Raw genomic sequence first — 17,223 nt, 5'->3', positions numbered from 1 at the left:
CTCTGGGGGTCAGAGCCCTGCAGGAGCCGGGCCACAGCGGGAGGTGGGGAGCTGGGGACTTGTTGGGGTGTCCAACGTGTGTTTGGCTCACTCCTGGGGAGCCTGGTGTGCCCACAGGAGCCCTGGCCACGCTGGCTGGTCCCCAGTGTGTGACAGTGACAGCTCGAGGGGAAAAGGATCAGCACTAGTGTGGAAATGGGAGGGCTGCAGGAGGTGAGGTGAGGCCACAGTTAGGAGGGTGAGATGTCCTCAGGAGTTCATGCCCAGGGGCTTGGAGCCATCCTGATCCCAGCCGGTGCAGAAGCCCGTGGAGATGGGAAGCAGGTGGGCAGTGGGGACAAATCCCAAATCTCAAATCCCAAATCCCATAGGAGCAGGCCTGCTGTGTGTGAGGAGCCAGGACCATCAGCAGGGGCTCTCCAAGCCCTTTCATTGCTTGTGCAAGGCAAAGCCAGGACCCCCTTCCAAAGGCAGCTCTGAGTTGTCCCACCTGGAGTGGTGGCTGTCAGTCAGGTCCCAGCTGCAGATCAGGATCGTGGATCAGGAGCATGGGAAGCCATGGAGCATGAGCAGTGGGAGATGTGTGGCTTTCTGAGGGCAGCAGCTGCCAGGACGTGGCCCAGAGCTACAGAAGGATCTGTTGTTGAGGAGGAAATTTGGGTTTTTCTTGGCCTTTTAGCAGGGATTGCACAAAGAGATTCCTGCACACTTCCAAACACGCTTCCACCCTCTCAGGTTCTCACAAGCATACATCCACCATCACACTTCTCTAGGGGGAAAAAAGAGAGGCTTGAAAGCAGGAAAGGGATGTGAGAAGCTGGGTGAACAGGAATGGGCAGGGAAGGGCTGACCCAAGGTATTCACAAAGCAAAATATACTCTCTGGAAAGTGGATCTGGTCACTTCGGTCTGCACCCCGCCTTGCCAGGGTGGGGAAGGAGCATGGCGTGTCTAACCTGCCTTGGTTGCCCTTTTCTCTTTCCTTCTGCACTTTTTCCACCCTCCCCTTTCCCTTCCTTTCCCTTCCCCACCCATGGATAATTTGGAACCCCCCTGCATGTGCTGGCAAACTTCATCTCTGAAAGACGCAAAAAGGGAGTGCCAGGATGTAGCATGCTAGAGGAATATCCAGCCCATCTCAAGTCCCTGGAGGTTAGGGACCCTCCTCTCCCCTGCCCCAGCTGGGAAGGGTTGAGAGCTGGAAAGCCAAACCCCCCGGGAACGGAAACCTGAGCCCGCCTCCCCTCCCGCGCATCCCACATGCCCGCATCCCTGATGGATGGGGTGTGTCTTCCCAAAAAAGTGCCGGGGGCTGCTGTGGCACGTGGGGAGGGGGGCTCAGGGGCCGTTCCTGGGGCGCAGGAGGAGCCCTGGAAGGCAGTGAGCCGGTGTCCTGGGGTGGAAGGAGCCGGGGAGGTGGGGGGGCTGGTGGGGTGATCCTCGCCCTTCTTTTTTGGCTGTGCTGTTTTGACACTCCTTGTTGCTTTTTATTTTTTTTTTAATTTATTTATTTTTTTAATTTGGATTCTTTTTTTTTTTTTTTTTCCCACCCCCCTTTTTTTGTTTAATGTTTAATTTCTTTTCCTCCAGCCTGGTCGATGTGTTTTTCGATATTGTTTTCCGTCCGCTGTTTTCTTCTCTCTCTTGCGCAGAGACTGGTGCTGATGAACATGCCCGTGGCCGAGGACATGACAGTCCACTTCACCTCCACCCTCATGGCCCTCATCCGCACGGCCCTGGACATCAAAATTGCCAAAGGTAACGCCTGTGTCACAGAGGGGCACTCTGAAACCCTTTGCAGACTGCTCATGGTCCTTTTGTGGAATCTCAGCATGGGTTTGTGTTGGAAAGAGCCTTGAAGATCATCCTGTCCCACCCCCCATCCCACAGCTCCCACCACCCCTCCAGCCTGGCCTTGGACACTTCCAGGGATGGGGCATCCACAGCTTCTCTGGGCATCACCACCTTCTGAATTTCTTCCTGATATCCAAGCTCAATCTACACTCACTCAGCTTAAAATCCTTCTTCCTTGTCCTATCACCTCTCAAAAAAGTCCCTTTCTCTTTGGCTGGGCTGAGGACCTCACAGCTACTTTGGGATTCAGAGCCTGGATGCACAGAGATGGGAGCAAGTACATTGAACAGGCAAATTTGCCATTTTCTGTCAAAAAAACCCATGAGTTTTTGTTGGAAAGAGCCTTGAAGATCATCCTGTCCCACCTCCCGTCCCACAGCTCCCAACACCCATCCAGCCTGGCCTTGGACACTTCCAGGGATGGGGCATCCACAGCTTCTCTGGGCATCACCACCTTCTGAATTTCTTCCAAGCTCAATCTACTCTCACTCAGCTTAAAATCCTTCTTCCTTGTCTTACAGCCTCACAAAAAAGTCCCCTTTTTCTTCCTAATATCCAAGCTCAGTCTATCCTCACTCAGCTTAAAATCCTTGTTCCTTGTCCTATCACCTGGCAAAAAAGTCCCTTTCTCTTTGGCTGGGCTGAGGACCTCACAGCTACTTTGGGATCCAGAGCCTGGATGCACACAGATGGGAGCAAGTACATTGAACAGGCAAATTTCTGCCACTTTCTGTCAAAAAAAATCTGTTTCTTTAGGAAAGGAGTAGCGAATTCTTCATCAGAAGCTGTTTCTAGAGAAAAGAAACAGCTCAATGTCCACTGTGTAATGGAGGAGAGAGAGAATTCCCCTTCCTCCCCATGTAAAAAGCCAAACCAAGGATGGGAAAGACGTGCTTGGCTTCCTGAGCCTGTGGGGAAAAGATACCTCTCTGTCTCTCAGGGAAGATAAAATGTTCAGAGCAGGAAAACCTCCTTTGTTGTTGTTACTGGAAAGGCTGTGATTCATCAGATCAAAAACTTCCTGCAGAAACATGGCATTTTCAATGAAACATCCCCTGGGAACAGCTCAGCTATTGGGAGAAAACCCAACCCAGGGTGAGATGTCATCCAAAGCCCAGTGCTCAGACAGCAAGGATGGGTTCAAACCCCTCCAGCAAAGCAGAGATTTGAACCTGGGTGTCCTACAGACCACCAAAATTGCCCCTGTGCTTGGGTGGCTCTGCTGGGGCACATTGGCAGCTTCTGGTGCTCCTGGGGCTTGCTAAGCTCAGCAAAGCCCTGGCCAGAGAACTCTGCTCCCCGTGCACAGCCTCACTGAGCATTTCTGGGTTTACCAAGCAGAGCTGCTCTTCCACCAGCACATGATCTGCTCACCAGCACAAGGAAAGTGGGGCAGCAGCAGGTGTGTGTGGGCTGGAGTGGGATGGGAGCTGCAGAGACGGACCCAAGGCAAGCTTGAAGGTGGCAGCTTTGAGTGGGAGGGCAGGGGATGGGGAGATGGAGGCACATATGGAGGGGATGGGGGGAAGGTTTCCCTGTGGGAGCAGGAGACCAGGCTGGCTGATGCAAGGTGGCCCTCCCAGCCCAGAGAGATGAGTGCTGAGGTGGAACCTCACTGCAGGATGGGAAAGGGGGGCTGCTTGGACCCTGGTGCTGAGGTTTGATGTGTCTGGGCCGGTTTTGCTCCCTGCTCTTGAAGGTGGTGCAGATTGGCAGCAGTTGGACTCCGAGCTTCAAAAGGAGATCCTGACCATTTGGCCTCACCTCTCCCAGAAGATGCTGGACCTGTTGGTGCCCATGCCAAAAAGTGAGTCTCTGGGGGGGCTGTCATTGCCTTCAAACTCCCCTCATCCCCACAGCAACTTCTTCCCAAAGGGAGGTGGGGACTGGCCAGACCCATCCCCGGCTCAAGGAGAAGTGGAGAAGGGTTTGTTTTGCCTTGTTCTGCCTCTTTCTGATTGGGAACTCTCTGGAAAAGCCCCCAGTTTGCAGGGATCTGCTCCTGCCAAAGCCACAGTCTCCTGCGAATGCTCTCTGGAGCACAGCAGGGAGGGAGGCTGAGCACACCTGATGAGATGATGAGGATGTGTGCCTTGGTGGATTAGGGTGATGATGATTTCAAGCCATCTCCATCTATTTTATCCCCACGGGGAGTGTCTGGGTGCTCAGCACTCTTTTTTTTAGAGTGATGACAAGAGTTTGAGGGTCACCAGGGTATCCAGAGCAGGGCTCTTCCCAAGATCCACATCAGTGCCTTATCTTACAACACAAGTGACCCCATTTTGTTCCTTCTCATGCTCCCAGCCTCTGACCTGACTGTTGGGAAAATATATGCAGCCATGATGATCATGGATTACTACAAGCAGAGCAAGGCCAAGAAGCAGCGGCAGCAGCTGGAGGAGCAGGTGAGGCTCAGCCAGGGCAGGACACGGATGCTCAGATCACCCTCTCTCCTTCTCAGCCCAAACATGCAGTCAGCTAGGGTGAAAACAACAGCTCAGGCTGGGGCTGGGGACTACAATGTGTGTCTGTGGTCATCCTCAGTCCCTGACAGGGAGCATGAGCACGGTGCCCTCTTTTTCTGAGTTGTGAGAGCTTGGCTGGGGAAGCACTGGGTGCTCATCCAGGTTTCCTGCAGGCTCAGTTTCTTCCTTTCCTCAATGCAGAAGAATGCCCCCATGTTCCAGCGCATGGAGCCGTCCTCTCTGCCCCAGGAGATCATCTCCAACGCCAAGGCTCTGCCGTACCTCCAGCAGGACACCCTCTCGGGCCTGTGAGTGCTGCCTTGCCACTTTCCTGCTCCTGCAGCCCCTCTTTCCTTCTTGGAGCTGGCACTGGGCTGCAGAAAGGGTTAAATTGCTGCTGGGAGCAGGGGGGAATCTCCTGGCACAAAGCTTTTGCAGGACTCCAGGTACCTGGTGTGTGTCAGCATCGCTAGCAGCAGCCAGGGTGGGACAAGGGAATGGCCAGGGGTCTGTGGATGCTCCTCCTGCAGGAAGGGTGAAGCTGGACCCCAGGAGCTGTTGAGCAGTGCAGGGTCACTGGGAGATTCCAGCACCCTGGCTGGTGGGAATGAGCTGATAAGGGTTTCTGTCACTGCCCTTGGGATGTCCCACTGCTGCTGCAGGACTTGGGGCACTGCTGTCCCCTCCTGCCTTGGGGCACCACTTCAGCTCTCCAGGGAACTTGATGCTTGCTCAAACACGGGGTCTCAGCAGCCTGGGGGGGCAGGCAGGGGGCTCCCCAGCTGCAGGAGAGGTGATGCCAGGGTGGTGGGATCACGTCCCTGAAGCTGGGCTGTGTTTGCAGGAGCAGCCGAGGCGGGTACCCCTCGCTGAGCCCGCTCTCGCCACAGGAGATCTTCCAGCTGGCGTGCATGGATCCAGCCCAGGAGCAGTTCCAGGAGCACCAGTCTCTGGTAAAGTCATGCACTGCTCCTCTGCAGCCCCAGCGTGGATGCTGGTGGGCATGGGGAGGTGTGGGGAGCGAGCACAGCTCAGGGATGGCAGCAGATCCAAAACGGGACAAATATCCCTGGATGTCCTGGCACTGGGGACACAGCCATGCCTGGACCTGCCCTGGCCCGTGGGGCCAGGCAGCGCAAGTGCTTTTGGGGTGAGAGCCATGACCAATGTGCTGCAGTAAAATATCCTTCTCTCCACAGGCTATTTTTTCCACTGAGCACTCATGTCAGTGGGTTACCCCGTGCTGAGTGATGGTATCTGATGTTTTCGGATTTCGTGTCCATTTTGTTGTCAGTGGTGCTGTCCCCAGTCCCCCCAGCCAAGCTGTCAAACTGTCTGCAGCAGGAGCAGCCCTCCCTGGCCTCCTGTCTGTCTGTGTGTGTATATATATATATCTCACATATTTATATATATCACACATCTCTATATATCACACATCTCTCTATGTCTGCGTTCCTGCGCCACCCCGCGCAGTGTGGCACCACCCTGTGTCCCCAGCCTGTGTCCCCAGGGTCTGCAGCTCTGTGTCACCTGTGTATGACACAGGCAGGTGTCCCCTGCCTCGGCCACCCCAGCCACGTGGGGAGGGGGCACATCAGACCCCCCTGCCCCCATAAAGTCACCTCCCAGTGACCCCTCCAGGGTCGCTCTGTGCCCGTCTCCTGGACGCCGCGAGTGCACATGAACATCCACAGAGTCCCCCAAAATCTGGGAATTAACCAAAGCATTTAAGTGCTGTGGGCAGTGTGTGCTTTTTTAACAGGGATGTGGCCAGGAAGACTTGTTTTTGAAAATCCTATCCATTTGTCCCTTTGGAGTTAAACCCTGAGCAGTCAGGGTGCCCCCAGGCCCAGGCAGGGTTTGCACTGTCACTGTAGAGGTGCAAGGGCAGCTAGCTGGCCATGAAGCACCACATCAGGGCTCACCTGGGCACTGGAGGGTATTTTTCAGTGGCAATGTGATGAATTCTACTGGCTTAGACTCTGTTTTTCATAGAATCATCAAATAGTTTGGGTTGGAATGGACTTTTTAGAGCTCATCTATTTCCAACCCTCCTGCCATGGGCAGGGATGTCTTCAGCCAGATCAGGTTGCTCAGAGTCCCATCCAACCTGCCCTTGAACACATCCAGGGAGGGAGAATCCACCACCTCTCTGGGCAACCCGTGCTAGTGTTTTACTACTTGATTTTGGCCAACCTAAATTGTGTCCCTGGCTGAGCAAGCAGGGCTGTCCCCTGCCAAGAGGGCCAAAGCAGCGTGCTGCCCTGCTCCAAGCCCATCCCAAGAGCTTGGCTGTGTGTTTATTTCCAGGAGCCAGAGGTTAGGGAGTTTCAAAGAGTGCAGCCCTCTAACCGTGGCAGCTACCTTCCCGTGGACACTCAGGACCACGCTGTCTCTGGGAGGGCCTCCTCCATGCCTCGTCTCACTGTGGATCCCCAGGTAAAACCAAGCAAAGCCCCCACAGGTGATCAAAGCCTGCCAGATAAGGCTGAGGCTTCTCTGTGCTGAGCCCTGTGGCATTCCCAGCACCCTGACACCGGAGCTTCTCCCCTTCTTTGGGTTCTGCACAAGCAGGAGAGCTGCTGGTGCCCTACAGGGGGGATGCTGGCAGCAGAAAGCAGCCTGGGGGATCCCTCTCCAGGCTCATGGGGGAGGTCCAGGATCATTTTGTCCCCCTCCTTTCCTGCAGCCCTGGGCACTGGCTGAGGTTTGAGGAGCCCCAGCCCAGCTGTCAGAGGACCACAGGTGATGAAAAGCCTTCTCTGTCCTTTGCCATCATCCCAACACGTGCTCTGTCTGTCCAGGGGAACCCAGGCCACGTCTCACCTCCTCATCTGTCTGCCTGGTTTCTCTGTTGTTCTGTCCTGTGCTCAGCCTCCCCCCAGACACAGATGTTTTTTGGGGTTTGGTGTTTGCTGTGAAGTCTCTGGTTCTGCTGACTCACCTTGGTGCAGGCACCAAGTCCTGGTGTGGCACTTTGTGAGGGTGTGAAGACAAAGGGAGGCTTTGTGTCATGGGCTTTCTTGGTCATTCAGCAGCAAAGGAGAGGACGAGAAGGAGGGGATGGGAGCAGGAAAGGAAAGAGGAGATAGAGAACAGCCTGAGGCTGCAGTGGCAGAAAGCTGCTAGAACTAAGCAAAGGAAGTAAGGAAGGAGGTGATGTTTTCCCCATAACATGTGAAAACACAGGGTGTAATGAGGGGAGAAGGTAGGAAGGAGAAGCATGGGAGGCAGGAAGAAAAGGAAAGGGAAGATACAACAACAGCATAAGTGGGGAGATAGATAGGGAATGAGTGCAGGGAAAGGGCTGGGGATGTGGGAATAAAGGAAGAGTAGGGAGGTGTGTGGAAAAGTGGTGGCAGCTGGAAAGATGAACCCAGAGCAAAGGGCACTGGGGGACCTCTCTCTCCCAACAATCTTTTCAAGGATTGCTCCTCCTGACCCTGCTTTCCCAGTGGGGAGGGATGCTGGGGAGGCAGCAATGCTGTGTGCCCTCTGTGTCCCCACACAGAGCAGGAGGTGCTGCTGCTCTCCCCCAGCCCCTGGGCTTGGCTCTACCCGTGCAGCACAGCTCCAGCCCGCTGGGGAAGGGCAGCCCACGAGCTCCAAGGCCAAACCCCCCTTTCCTCCCACCCCCGCTTTGTGCAGAGGTTATCTGGGGGGGCTGTTCTCAGGCTGGCTGCCCCCCACCCCAAATTTCCCCGTCCCATGGCGTGGCCATCCCCGTGGCTGGGGGTGAACGGATCCCTCGTGTCCCCCAGCCCTGCCTGGCTCTAATGCTGTCCCTGGCTGGCCGGGGTTGCTTGCAGGTGGTGACAGACACCAGCTCCATGCGGAGATCCTTCTCCACCATCCGGGACAAGCGGCCCAACAGCTCCTGGCTGGATGAGTTCTCCATGGAGCGCAGCAGCGACAACACCTACAAGTCCCGCCGGCGCAGCTACCACTCCTCGCTCCAGCTGTCCGCCCGGCGCCTCAACGCCGACTCGGGTGAGCCCAAAAACACCCCCAAAAACCCCTCCAGAGCTGAGCTGCTGCCGAGGGGTGGTGCTAGGGACTGACCTGATGGGGGTGTCCTGCAGGCCACCGGTCCGAGGGGCACCGCTCGGGCAGGGAGCGGGGCCGGTCCAAAGAGCGCAAGCACCTGCTGTCCCCGGACATCTCCCGCTGCAACTCCGAGGAGAGGACTCCCCAGGCACAGGAGGAGTCACCAGAGCGGCGGCGCGAGTCACGGTCACCCAGCGAGGGCAGGTCACAGACACCCAGCAGGCAGGTGGGTGACAGGGATCCCTTCCTAAGTGTAAAGGAAAAATGGGAAGACAAGCCCCGCTTCTGGGAGGTCTGAAACATCTCATCTCCTGGTAGTGGCATCTCTGTGTCTCCTGAGCACCCTGCAGAGTATTTGGGGACAGGGTTGGATGTCATGCTGATCCTCTTGCTGCTATGGCATCCGCTCCCTGCCAAGGTCAGGTGTGCCAGCCTGGAGGTGCCTGCTTGAGTGAGCCTGAAGCCACCCATGGAGATGCCACCCATGGAGATGCCACCCATGGAGATGCCACCCATGGCGAGCTGTCAGCTCTTCCTAGGGTGTGTTTGGGAGGGCTTTTTGCTATTGACCACCAAGAGCATGGAATCATAGAGTATCCTAAATTGGAACAGAGCATGAGGGTCGTTGAGTCCAGCTCAGAATCCCACCATGTGCCCAAGAGCATTGTCTGAAAGCGTTTTGAGCTCTGTCAGTCCTGGTGCTGTGACCACTTCCTTGGGGAGCATTTTCCAATGCCTGACCACCCTCTGGGTGAAGCACTTTTTCCAAATATCAAACCTAAACCTGCCCTGGCACAGCTTCACGCTATTCCCTTGGGTCCTGACACTGGTCACCAGGGACATCAGTGCCTGCCCGTGTGCTTCTCTTTGTGAGGAAGACCACGATGAGCTTGTGGGGCAGGGATGGGACAGAATGGCCCTCTCAAGACAGAGGCAGCTTCCACGGGTGTTGTGGTCTTGTGAGGTCCCCAGGATGAGGTGAGAGATGAGAATCTGACTTCATATTCTTAGAAGGCTGATTTATTATATTATTATATTATATTAAAAATTATAACCTAAAACTATACTAAAGAAAGAGAAAAGATACATCAGAAGGCTAAAACAAGAATGCATAATAAAAACCCGTGACAGACCAGAGAGTCTGACACAGCTGGATTTGGATTGGTCATTAAGTTAAAACAATTTATATGCTGGGTAAATGATTCTCTCAATCACATTCCAAAGCAGCAAAACATGGAGAAGCTGAGGCTTCTCATCTTTGCCAGAAGGAGAAATCCCAGCGAAGAGATTTTTCACAAAATAAAGGCAAAAAAGCTCAGGATGTGGGGAGAGTGTGGTGGTGTTCTCAGGAGTCTCAGGACGAGGGAAGAGACAAGAATCTTGACTCCATGTTTCAGAAGGCTGATTTATTATTTTATGATATATATTTTATTAAATGATATATTAAAAGTATACTAAAAAATAGAAGAAAGGATTCCATCAGAAGGCTAGCAAGGAATAGAAATGGAAAGGAATGATAATAAAATCTTGTGACTGACTAGAGAGTTCGAGACAGCTGGACTGTGATTGGCTGTTAATTAATGAGAGCAATCAAAGATGCACCTGTCACATTCCAGAGCTGCAGAAAACCATTGTTTACCTTTCGTTCCTGAGGCCTGTCATCTTCTCAGGAGAAAAGATCCCAATGAGAGGATATTTCATAAAATATGTCCGTGACATGAGAAGGGTGTGGTGTGGTGTGGTGTGGTGTAGTGTGATGTGTGGTTATCACAGACATCTTTTATGGAAAATCCTCTCATTGGGATCTTTTCTCCTGAGAAGCTGACAGGCCTCAGGAACAAAATGTAAACAATGGTTATCTGCTGTTGTGGAATGCAACAGGTGCATCTGTGATTAGACTCATGCAGTTGTTTCTAATTAATGACCAATCACAGTGAGCTGGCTTGGACAAAGAGTCCAAGCCACAAGCCTTTGTTATCATTATTTTATTTTTTCTATTCTTAGCCAGCCTTCTGATGAAATCCTTTCTTCTATTCTTTTAGTACAGTTTTTATATAATATATATATCATAAAATAATAAATCAGCCTTCTGAAACATGGAGTCAGATCCTCGTCTCTTCCCTCTTCCTCGGACCCCTGTGAACACTGTCACATGCAGTGTAGTTTGGTGTGGTGTGGTGTGGTGTGGCCTGGATTGGCTTCCACCACAAACACCTGAGAAATCCAACAACTTTCCACTCCTTCCCAAACTCCTACATTACCCCTACTAGGTCTCATTCTGGCCACAACCGCAAAATCCACCCAATTCGGCCTCTACCCATGACTCTCAGCTGCTACAGAAGGACCAACCCCCGTATCCACACTACTCCACTCCGGCACAAGAGTAGTAGCCAGAATAGTCCAGTGTAGTGTGGTGTGTGGTTTGGTGTGGTTTGGTTTGGTGTGGTGGTACTGTGCCAAGAAGAGCTCAGGGGAGGATGAAGGCAGCCACCTTGTCTGGACCCCCCTGAGCTGAGCTTTACTCTGTGTGTTTCACAACACCAAGGACCAAGCCCACATGACCTGTGGTAGGGACTGCTTTTATCCTGCCTTTCACTTTGGGTGAATTCCCCTTTATTTCCCAAACGCTGACAGATCTGCTTTTCACTTCTCTGGCTCATGAGAAGCGATAAGAAGTTTTTTCAGTGGGAAGTGTGGAGTTCCAGGAGATGGCCCAGCTTTGAGATCACTTCCCGAGTGTGGTGTGGTGTGGGTTGGTGTGATGTGCTGTGGTTTGGTGTGGCGTGCTGTGGTTTGGTGTGGCGTGCTGTGGTTTGGTGATGTGTGGTGTGGTTTGGTGTGGTGTGGTTTGGTGTGGTGTGGTGTGGTGTGGTGATCGTTGGTGTGGTTTGCTGAGGTGTGATGTGGTTTGGTGTGGTTTGGTGTGTGGTGCGGTGAGGTGTGCTTTGGTGTGGTTTGGTGTGTGGTGCTGCCTGCATTGCCCACGGTGTCCCGCTGCCTTGCAGGGCATGGGCTCCCTGAGCGAAAGCTCCATCCCCTCCATCTCGGACACCAGCACGCCCCGGCGAGGCCGCCGCCAGCTGCCGCCGGTGCCCCCCAAGCCGCGTCCCCTGCTGTCCTACGCCTCCATGCTGCGGCACGCCGGGGACACCTCTCCCCCGGCCGACGAGAGCGAGGGCGGCTCTCCGCTGCTCTCCGCCAGCCTGGATCCCAGCGCGGCCGGCCCGGCGGAACCTTCCAGCTCTCCGGCGGGCAAGCAGAGCCGGCAGTCCACGCCGCAGCGCTACATCTCGGAGCCCTACCTGGCGCTGCACGACGACTCGCACGCCTCAGACTGCGGTGAGGAGGAGACGCTCACCTTCGAGGCGGCCGTGGCCACCAGCCTGGGCCGCTCCAACACCATCGGCTCGGCGCCGCCGCTGCGGCACGGCTGGCAGATGCCCAACGGGCACTACCGGCGGCGGCGGCGAGGCGCGGCACAAGGCGTCATGTGCGGGGCCAGCATCGACGTGCTCAGCGACACCGAGGAAGATGACAAGTGCTAGAAGCTGCCCCTCTGTCCCCCCGAGCCTCAAACCCCGACCTCGCCTCGGCTGCCCCCCGTCCATCCCGCCCTGCCCTTCTCCGATGCATGCTCTTCGCCGCGCCTGGGAATGAAACTGAAAAACCAAAACCAAACGCAGGGGGAAAAAAAACAAAAAAGCAAAACAAAGCAAAACAAAACAACCAACCAAACAAAAAAAAGCCCCCACCCCAAACCGACCGGAAAGGAGAGAAAAAAACCAAACCACAATGAAAAAGAAAAGAAAGGGGAAAAAAAGTCTTTGTGCAAAAAAAAAAAATTAAAATCTGTTGAGTTTCGGTTATTATTATCACTTTTTTTTCTGCACAGAGAAGCATTGGATGGGCAGCAGAGCAGCCTGGCCGGGTTGGTGTGTTGGGGGACAAGGGAGAGCCCTCCCCGGCCGCAGCCCCGCTCCCTGCCCCAAGGGGATCCCCAGGCAAGCTCATCCCGAGGGATTTTCTGCTCCCTATGGCCGGAGAGTCCCAGCAAAGGGATGCAAGGCACCCACCCCCTTTGCTCTGTCGCTTGGGCTTGTGCTGCTGTGGCTTTGCACTTCCCTGCCGAGGGTCTCATCCTGCCTGGAAAAGGGGCAGGATGCGACCGTGCGGGCAGGGATGAGGGGCTGGGATGCACCCAGACAGAGCAGAGCAGCTGTGGCTGCCAGAGGGGGCAGAACTGGTTTGTACTGGGGGTGGGGGGCTCAGTGCTGCCGGATGTACCCTGTGTCCCGCCGACATATATTTATTTATATACGGAGAACTCTAGGTGTGCCTGTGTGTGTATATAACGGGGTGTGTGTGTGTATATATATTTATATGCTGTATATATAAAGATATACACATACATAGATTTGTTTTAATCACCTGACAATGCTGGCCAGCCCCTTGGGGCTCCTGCTGCCTGCTTTGGTGGGGGCAGGACTGAGCCTCCCCGGGGGGCTGCTGTACAGAGCATTGGGAATGTCACCTAGCTCCCTCTCCCAGGTGTTTCCAGCGCTGGGAATTGCATTTTCTCTCTCAGAGATGGCTGTGGCGAGGGCTCCTCGGGCAGCTCGGTGCCTGCAGGAGGGGGATGCCCAAGGGATGAGGACAGAGCTGTCCCAGGGAGAAGGCAGTGCCGAGGGGGTGATGGCAAACCTCTCTCTCAGAGGTCTCTTTGCTTGTTTTCCCAGAAAAAGAAGAAATCCATGTGTGCAGGGGAGTGAAGATGTTTTGAGTGCATGATGTACCTTTAAGATCTTTCCTCTGGGCACAGGCATTGGGGTTTGGCACCAGCCCTGCCTCAGTTTCCCCTGCAGCCATGGCCTGTGCCCTTTCTGGGGGCTGCCATGGGGGGCTGGCTGTGCAAACCCCATGGCCCCAGTGTGGGAGCAGGAGAGAGCCCAAGAGCTGGGGAGACTTTGGGAAGGAGCATTGTCCTGAGCAGGGAGGCTCAGCCCTCCTGCAAACACTGACAGTGCAGAACAGGACCACCTTCCAGCTCCAGTCATTAATTAATCTGCTAATTAAGTGCTGTCAGCTCTCAAGGATCCATGCAGTGGGTGCAGTGCTGTGCCCAGGGAGGTGCTGCTGGTGGCCTGTGCTGATGGGGGGCTCACCCTGGTGAGCAGTGCTGTGTTTCTGCTGTGAGCTGTGTCTGGTGTCAGCCCCAGTGTGGTCTGGGGAGCTGGAGGGTGCTGTGCCTTTGGAGCCTCAGGGAAGGGTTTGTCCTGAGGGCTGGAGGATGCTTGGTGTGTTTGGACTAGGTGTGGTGGCCCTGGGTGGCGATGGGACCTGGGGATGGGCAGGTGAAGGCAGCACAGCCTCACCCTGCCCTTCCTCCTGCCCACGGCTTTGCTTTGCTGCAGGTTGTTGTGGTCTGGGTCTCTGGGGCTGTTCTCCAGCTGAGCAGCAGCTCTGGCCTGGCTTTGCTTTGGTCCTGGATAGTTCATTGCCTTCTCCTGATGGGAAGATGCACCAAGTGCCCTGCTCCTGCATGTGCACACCATGCCCTGACCGCTTTGTGAGCTCCCCTGAGGGAGCTCTGCTTTGTGAGAAGCAAATCCCAGTGGCTCTGAAGGCTTCCAGCTCCAGGGCTTGTGCATGGACTAAACCCCCCCCTTCCCATGGCCAAAGTGCCCCCTGTGCCCCCTTAGAGGGCCCAGAGCTCCTCCTGCCTCCAGCGGTCCCTGATGCTGGGGGACCCCTCTGCTGCTTCCCAAACCTGCCCAGGGATCCAAAACTCCACAGGCTCAGATCCTGCACACCCCCTCTGTCTCCATGGGACAAACCCTGTCCCATGCAGCCCTGGGGAAGGTCCCTTGGTGGCTGGGGACACGGGCACCTCCTGTCCCCTTCCAGCCTTCCATGAGCCGTCCGTGGCTTCACCCCGAAGCCTGCGGAGCTCTGGGATTTGGGAGAGCCGGGTCTGGCCGGGGGCAGGGGAAGGCGATGCCGTACCTGCTCTAAATATAGGTGTCGGTATCGTCTCCTTCTAAATGCGGAAAGGTGTCTGACAATGCGCCGGGCTCTGAGTAAGAGCCCGCGGAGGGGAGGGAGGGTAGGAGGAGGCGGCTTTTTGTGTCTGTGCCTGGCGGGTGGGAGGGAGGCAGCGATGCTCTCCGAGCGGGGGCACCTTCCATGCGATTTCCAGCTTTTTGGGCGCTTTTCCTTCCCCCAGCCCCGAGCATGGGGCCGGCCAGCGGTGTTGGTGCTGGTGGCACAGGATGGGGCACAGCCACCGCCCGAGCCGCAGCTCTTTGGCATGTCAGCCCTGTGTTCAACTAACGTACAGAAACTGTGTGCGACACGACACAGCCCCTTTTCGCCCAGAAAGGGCCCGAAACTGCCCCGTTCTGCCTCTCCCGGAGCAGCCGCAGCGCTGGGGACAGGAGGGGACACGGTGGCGCCTCCACAGCGCGTCTCTGAAACCAAAAACACCCCCCGGGAGAACCACGGGAGAGCCGAGGGGGGACCCGAACCGGCCCCGAGGCACCACTGCAGCCCGTGCCTTGCTTTTCAAGGCGCTGGACTGGGCTTTGCCGCTGGGCAACCTCTCCTCTGTGGAGTTCGGGACATTTCCGCGGCCTCCCGGACACCAGGATTGTGCCAACTCGGAGGCAGGATGGGCACGGAGGGATGGATTTCAATCTCTGCCTGCAGAGGACATGCCCTGGGCAGGCAGGAGTTCACCAGGGGCGTGCAACTGGTTCCCAGTTGGGCGCTGGGACTGGATTGGAAGCCCTGCAGATCTCCTGGCGGGGCTGTGTGAGGAGGGGTGGCAGCCCTGGCACACAGAGCCCAGCTGTGCCATCCTGGTGTCTCTCCTGGGGAGGGTGGGAGATGCTCTGCCTTCATCCCCCAGGCTCTGGGGTGGGATGTTGTAACATAAAGCTGCTCGTTGGGACCCGAACGGGGAACCGAGCTGACCACCAACAATGTACAACTCCTCAATGTTTTTTGTCAAAAGGAAAGAAAAATAAAACCTTGTTGTAAAGAAGTGCTGCAGGCTTGGTCTCATTGGCACCCGCCCGGTGCTGGGGGGGCTGTGGGGACTCTGGGTATTGTCATGGACCCCTGAAAATGTCCCCATGGCAGGGAGGGGGAGGTACAGAGCCTGTGCTGGCACTGCCATCATGTGGGGGGCTCTGGAGGAGAGGGGCAGGGAGGATATTTGAGATGTCCTGGGCTAGCTGTGGCTCTGACCTGGCTGCTTCCAGGTGCTGGGCTCTGGGGGAGCTGGGAGGGCCAGGGCCAGGAGCCTGAGGAGCTGTTGGTGGTGGCACTGCAGCAAAGTGGCCAGGGGAAGCCAAGGGCATCACGGTGACACGGTGTCACTGCAGGAATGGTGTCACTTTGGGTGCCCCCCCGTGCCTTGGGGGCATCCAAAGAGCTTGGCCACCCCTCCATGCCTGCATTCCAGAGGTGCCAGGGCGCTGCAGATGCTGTTGCCTGCTCCAAAGCTTGTGGGTGAGTTGTCAAGCAAAGATGCTGAAGTCACATCTTTCTTTTTTTGTTAAAGCATGAAAAGCTCTCCGGCAGCCAGAGGTGAGGCAGCAGCCTGTGGCAGCCTCCAGGCTGAGCTGGGGTGACAGGGATGCTTTGTGGCTTCTCAAGAACATTCTCCTCCTTTCCCTGTACTGTGCCAAGAAGAGCTCAGGGGAAGATGAAGGCAGTCACCTCCTCTGGACCTCCCTGAGCTGAGCTTTACCCTGTGTGTCTCACAATACCAAGGGCCAAGCCCACATGACCTGTAGTAGGGACTGCTTTTATCCTGCCCTTCACTTTGGGTGAATTTCCCTTTATTTCCCAAACGCTGACAGATCTGCTTTTCACTTCTCTGGCTCATGAAGTGATAAGAAGTTTTTCAGTGGGAAGTGTGGAGTTCCAGGAGATGGCCCAGCTTTGAGAGCACTTCCCGAGGCGATGAATGCAGTGACAGCCCAGCAGTTTTTCCAGGCTGGGAAGTGAGTTCCCATTTTATAGCCAAAAAAGTGATCTGCAGTCCTGACTGTGGGGAAGGCTCTGCAGGGTGGTGATGCCACCTTCAGCTCTGAGGCCTTTGCAGCGCTGTTGGAAGCAGTTTGAGGAGAGGATGAACTCCTGAGTGGGCCAGAAGTGCTGCATTAACATTCCTCAAAGTGCTGTTTTAAGTATAAGCTGTTCCAAAAGTTCTGAAAACCTTTGGAGTGCGATGGACATCCCATGGAACCCCACCTTGCACGAGTGGTGGATGCAGCTGCTTGAGTGCATGACCACCTCCAGCACATTTCCCCAAATCCCCTAAAAATGCCTGGGGCCATGGAGAAGACACCCAGAGCAGTGCAGAGGCAGAGCTTCCCCCTCACAAGGGAAACTGGTGCTGCAAAAAGGGGGGCCTTGGCTGTGGGAGAGCCAGAGCTCTGCCTGGCAGGCACAGAGGCTAAAAAAAGCCCCTTGACAAATGGAACAGAAAGGTTAAAATTATCTGTACATCATCTGAATAACAATGGCGATGCAGATTGTACCTGCTTATAATAGCTCCGGGAGACAGGGGATAAATCGGGAACAAAAGTACCCCAGAAACAGATGCGGCTGCCAGAAGTGCTGGGGCTGCTCCTCCTTGAGGAGCCGCTGGGGGCAGGGCCACCAGAGCCCAAAATCCTGCTCGGGGAGTGCTCCAGGACATTTCCAAGCCCCTGTCCCATCAGAGCTGCCCAGGTTCCCATGGGAGCAATCCCAGCCCCTGGTACTGCATGGCCTGGGGGACATGAACAGTCCATGGCACAGCTGCACATCATCACCCCCTAAGCTGGGCCTTCCTCCTGGGAAAAGAA

At 55.4% G+C, this 17,223-nt stretch overlaps 1 protein-coding gene across 5 annotated transcripts in view; it reads left to right on the top strand.

Moving 5' to 3' along the window:
• Positions 1-15,407, top strand: part of CACNA1E (calcium voltage-gated channel subunit alpha1 E) — a 153,794-nt gene extending 138,387 nt beyond the window's left edge. For 4 of the 5 annotated variants that reach the window (XM_058029920.1, XM_058029921.1, XM_058029916.1 and 1 more), the window contains 8 exons: positions 1,652-1,757; positions 3,553-3,660; positions 4,158-4,258; positions 4,520-4,626; positions 5,163-5,271; positions 8,128-8,308; positions 8,401-8,591; positions 11,371-15,407. In XM_058029920.1, the coding sequence (XP_057885903.1) occupies positions 1,652-1,757; positions 3,553-3,660; positions 4,158-4,258; positions 4,520-4,626; positions 5,163-5,271; positions 8,128-8,308; positions 8,401-8,591; positions 11,371-11,910 (1,443 nt within the window). In that variant the 3' untranslated portion in view covers positions 11,911-15,407. Of the gene's footprint in view, positions 1-1,651; positions 1,758-3,552; positions 3,661-4,157; positions 4,259-4,519; positions 4,627-5,162; positions 5,272-6,628; positions 6,758-8,127; positions 8,309-8,400; positions 8,592-11,370 lie in introns of all 5 variants that reach the window. The other variant, XM_058029919.1, reaches the window with a different exon arrangement.
• The last annotated feature ends 1,816 nt before the right edge of the window (positions 15,408-17,223 follow it).

This window comes from Melospiza georgiana, chromosome 9 (assembly GCF_028018845.1).
Source record: "Melospiza georgiana isolate bMelGeo1 chromosome 9, bMelGeo1.pri, whole genome shotgun sequence".
Classification (NCBI taxonomy): Eukaryota; Metazoa; Chordata; class Aves; order Passeriformes; family Passerellidae; genus Melospiza; species Melospiza georgiana.
This window is presented reverse-complemented; position numbering and strand designations above follow the sequence as displayed.